We start from the raw sequence: 4,314 nt of genomic DNA, 5'->3' as shown, positions 1-4,314 counted from the left end.
TCCCGGTAGTTCAGAGGGACATGGGGATAGAGGAACTCGGGAAAGATCACGAGGCTTCCGGGCCTCACGCCTGTAGCACCGAGGCCAATCATACACCTCATCCTAGCAGCGAAGGAGAGAGAAACCAACCTGGAAAGGGTAAACCTCGAAGCCAAAAGGGCACAACGTGTCTTCAATCTTCTGTTTCAGCGCTGCGACTTGCGGCTCCATACTGCACGCTACGCGCTGAGCTTGGTGGGGAATGGAGTCTCAGGGGTAACTGGACCGTTAAGTTTCAAGGTAGCTTGGACTTCATTTCCCAAGAACTTCTGGGCTCAGCAGCGAAACGTCTTTGACTCTGCGCGATGCATCTTGGGATAGGTAGTTCATTTGATCCTTAGAAACAACCACTACAGAATTAGAAAGACTCGGTTTCCCGGCAAGTTCCACGGTGGGATTGTGCATGAATGTATCGCCTCCAGGGAAACGTAGTTCGGCAGCCTCCATCGCCGGTTGTCTCCGCGAGAAGCGGACTCAGTTTCCCAAGTGGCGCTGCGGCAGCCAGTCCAAAGTCGTATTTTCCTGGCCCACTGGCGGGTTTGAACCCGGTGGCGGCAGTATAGCTAGCACAGGTTCGGCGTGATGGTGCCGGTGTCTTGTATTTGGGGAGGTCTCGACCAAGATTCGGCACCTTCAACTCCTACCTGATATATGCTTATCAGGGTATCCCGCTTTTCCCTCAGTTCCCTAAGAACGCCTCTCCCCTGACTAGTCCCACAGGCGCAGTTTTGGTTTGATATTGCATCTCTACCCTTATTTTCCCCTCTTTCGATCTCACGTTGTAGCCTCTCCTGGGCTGTGCATCGGTTGTCTCGGCTGGAAGAGCAAGGACACAAGACGCCTGGGAGCCAGACCCCTGCCGCAAGTTATGAGGAGTAGCCTGAGCTGGTCTGAGCAGCTCGACGCACTTCTCAATGCTACGGATGGAAATATGGCCAGGATTAAGGTAAGGGGACGCATGAAGGCTCCCGTTTTGGGAATGTGGGATAAACGACTCAGAAAGATCTCATTGACATATACTTGTTTCTTCTGTAGCAGCGGTTGTTTCCCCTTGGCGTCTCTGCTGCAGGTAAGTGTTGTCGGTTTTCCTACCCGCGGCACCGCCCCCTCTCCCGCCCCATCCCCGTCTTTTCTCTTTCCAGGATCTTCCTTTTCCAGTGCCTATACCATCCACTGTTCCTTCCAAGTGTCCAACTAGTTCTTTTCCTGAAAAAACATCGGTTTTATCCCCACAGAGGTCTTGCACTTGTCCCTTCCTTATTCCCTCAGCAGGAGACCTGACTGGGACCTGGATTTCCCCTCATCACTTGCCTCCGCAGTCAGGAGTCCAAGCTCAACAGCCTTGGGCTCTAGAGACTCCCACTGTCCCAGAGAGGCTGAGCTGGGCTGAGGCCTATAGCACATCTTCTCTCTGGGATGAAGTTACTATTCTCAGATCCCAGCTTCGATCCCAGGCCCAGGTGAGGCTTGAGATCCTAGGCATGTATGTGTAGTGTTTGTGTGAGATGAGGGTACTGGAGGTTGAGGAAGTCCCTTTACACGGTAGCTCATGTGGTTTTCTGCCTGGGTAGGTGATTGGGGCACTAAAGCAGGCTGTGCAGGGCCTGCTGGAAGAGCGAGAGCAGCAGAAGTACCAGATCTATGCCCTGGAAGGTATCTGGCCAGTTATTTTCTTCATACACACAGCTTCATGTATGCACACAATTTTGTTGCACATTTATGTGTTGCACTTATGTCTTGATTCTCAAGTGGAGTCTCTAGGCTCATGTGTGAAGCCCTTAGAGAGGCTGACCCCCAACTTGTCCCATTATAGCATCACTAAGGTTGCTGCAGGGGGGCCCAGAGCAGAGGGCTCTTCTGGAGCAACGCTTGGAGGGGCTGAGAAGGGAACTGCAGGGCCTTCGAGGCCAGGTGCAGGAACAGGCCCAAGCCCAAATACAAACAGGACCACGAAAGTGCAGTGCTGCCAGTGGCCTTCACCTAGAGCTGCAGAATGAGTAAGTGATGGGCAAGACCTCTCCTTCTTCAGGCCTTTGAACTTCTGGTACTCTGGTAGCCTTCTGTGGGCTTGTTGATTGACTTTAGAATGACACTCCTGTCATCCCTGCAGGCGACAACTGCTTTGGGAGGAGTCAGAGATTCTGAGGGAGGAACTGAAGTTGCTGCGGGACCAGCTAAGTGAGTAAAAGGTTAGGGGGGAGGGTATGAGTTCACCTGTCTCTTTTTCTGGAAAGCCTTCTTGTTCTTCCAATAAGTGGCCATGGTTCTGACTGCTTGAGCTACTCAGAAGTCTGGCTAAGTATTTTGTCTTACCTCTAAAGGTGTGAGTCTACTTTCCCCAGCCAGCTTGGAATCTTCCTATCAGCTGGGCCAGAATGCCTCTCTCATTTTTCAGCACAATACTGGGCACAGGGCAGGGAGGGGGAAGGAAAGAAGCTGGAGAAGAGCATTTTTACATTTTCTTTCATTTGCAGGCCAGCACCAGGAGCTGCTGCTGAAACATATGGCAGAGGGGCGGCAAGCTCAGGCCCGCAGCTGGAAGGTAAGACCAGGATTTGAGCTATGTCGTCATATCCTATGGAGGCCCCTTCCTTTCTGTCTGCCCTGTTCTGCAGGCAGGCCAGGGTACTCTCTCCCATTCCTATCTATTTTCTCTTCCCTCTGATGATTCAACGTCCCTCCAAAGCTCTTCTTCCCAAGGCCTCTGCTCTAGGCCTTGAGAATCTGTCCTTGCCTACTTGAGGATTCCAAGTGGGCTGAAGAGGCCAATCATGGAGAGGGAGGATTCTCTTGGAGAGGGAGAGGTTTGGTTCTACCTGAGACCTTGGTATGGCAGATGTTGGACCAGCTGCAGAGTGGCCAGGAGAGCAAGGAGGCTACCAGAACAGAGGCCCAGGATGCCCAGCGGGAGCATGACCTTTTCAGGTTAGGGGGTATGGTTGCCTGTGGCAGTGGAAGGGATTTGTTTCACAGAGGCCAGGTATTGGGGACCAGAGTTCAGCTATCCTAGATATGATCTGGATCAGTAGGGGCAGTGTGAGTGTCTGGGTTACAGCCCGTAAGGGCAGTACTGGGCATTCTTTACTTGATACATTGTTACTGAGGTATCTTTATATGTCTGGAGAATAAAGGGAGGAGTCCTGGCCTCAGGAAGGAGGACGATTCTGAGCTCCATTTTTGCCCCTGATTCTGTTTTCCTTTGCAGGACCTCCATTCACGTCCTCCAATCTAAGCTGCCCCAGGGTGCCACCTTCGCCATGTCTCTTTCTTCATCTAGCTCTGAAGTCAGTCTTCTGGACAGTAACAGTAGCTGGGAACTTTTAAGGAAGCTAGATGGAGGTAAGGGCAGGGATCCCAGTTCTGGGCTAGGCTGAATCTCTGAATGGTCCTCAAATGCCAGGTGCCTGATTTTTTGGCACTGGGTAGGATGGAGTCTCTGCTTCTTTCTTTGCAAATCCATCGACCTCCGTTGCTACTTATTCCAAGTCAGGCCTGTATGTCCCTCCACATCAGAAAGGCCCAGGGCCTAGTTCTATGTGTATAACAGTGTTTGCTGATGGTTTTTTCTCCTCTTTCTCTCTTCTTAGGTCTCCAGAAGAGCACCCTTTCTAACATGGAATACAGCAGCTTTCAGCTCTAGGCCCAGAACCTTGAGCAGGAGGGCCTGTCCTTTGAGGGCCCCAAGATACTCCTGGGTGACCTGTAAGGACTTGTAACAGTAGTGGGATGAAGTCTTCTTTGCTCACCTTCCCATCCAAGGCCCAGGTTCTGGGCCCGTGCTGCTCCCTCTTGATCTAGCTGGTATATGCCCTCCCTACTGAGGCTTGTTACTACTTGCCCATCCCTGCCCACTAACTGCAGTAAAACGGTTTAACTCTCCTTAGTGTGTTTTCTGTGAATCAGCACCCACATGGGATAGACAGCTGTACCTTTTCTTTCTCCTGTAACATGACTGCTTCCTGCCACTTCTCTCTCTGAAACCCATGTTCATAGACATTTTTGGTTGTACCTTCTAAGTTCAAGCCCTATGTTCAGTGGAACTTGCAAAGAGGTGGGAGTTCCCATTCTGGTGAGTAGAATGAGGTAGGACAATGCTCTGGGATAGTACTGCTGTGCGGATGCAGGGAGTATGAGACATTGTGGTGGGTTCTGGACTTGGGCAATAGGAGGCTTCCTCTCCTCATCTTATAGTTTCTGCTCTTGAGGCTCACTCCAGCCCTTCCACACCTCATCCTCAACAGTCCTGAAACAAATTTATGATTCAATACTTATTCC

At 51.3% G+C, this 4,314-nt stretch overlaps 2 protein-coding genes across 5 annotated transcripts in view; one reads left to right on the top strand and one right to left on the bottom strand.

The window, feature by feature from the left end:
* Positions 1-353, bottom strand: part of MMACHC (methylmalonic aciduria (cobalamin deficiency) cblC type, with homocystinuria) — a 4,024-nt gene extending 3,671 nt beyond the window's left edge. The window contains exon 1 of the mRNA XM_006919132.3: positions 130-353. Coding sequence (XP_006919194.1) covers positions 130-210 — 81 coding nt within the window. The 5' untranslated portion in view covers positions 211-353. The remainder of the gene's footprint in view (positions 1-129) is intronic.
* A 17-nt stretch (positions 354-370) lies between these two features.
* On the top strand, positions 371-3,918 carry CCDC163 (coiled-coil domain containing 163). Of its 4 annotated transcripts, none has more exons than XM_015595137.2 (11): positions 371-611; positions 825-985; positions 1,075-1,108; positions 1,309-1,499; positions 1,611-1,692; positions 1,853-2,036; positions 2,150-2,217; positions 2,514-2,581; positions 2,876-2,964; positions 3,245-3,378; positions 3,627-3,918. In XM_015595137.2, exons 1-11 carry the CDS (start codon positions 443-445, stop codon positions 3,677-3,679), a joined length of 1,233 nt encoding a protein of 410 aa, XP_015450623.1. In that variant the 5' UTR covers positions 371-442; the 3' UTR covers positions 3,680-3,918. The 4 variants fall into 4 exon arrangements, with proteins under 4 accessions (XP_015450623.1, XP_024907691.1, XP_024907690.1 ...); XM_025051923.1 differs by having other exon boundaries at positions 413-611; positions 1,312-1,499; positions 2,783-2,964; XM_025051922.1 differs by having other exon boundaries at positions 413-611; positions 2,783-2,964.
* Positions 3,919-4,314: the final 396 nt, after the last annotated feature.

The sequence above is a fragment of the Pteropus alecto genome, unplaced genomic scaffold, assembly GCF_000325575.1.
Source record: "Pteropus alecto unplaced genomic scaffold, ASM32557v1 scaffold25, whole genome shotgun sequence".
In the NCBI taxonomy this organism is placed as follows: Eukaryota; Metazoa; Chordata; class Mammalia; order Chiroptera; family Pteropodidae; genus Pteropus; species Pteropus alecto.
The sequence above is the reverse complement of the archived record's forward strand: the minus strand, read 5'-3'. Positions and strand labels throughout refer to the sequence as shown.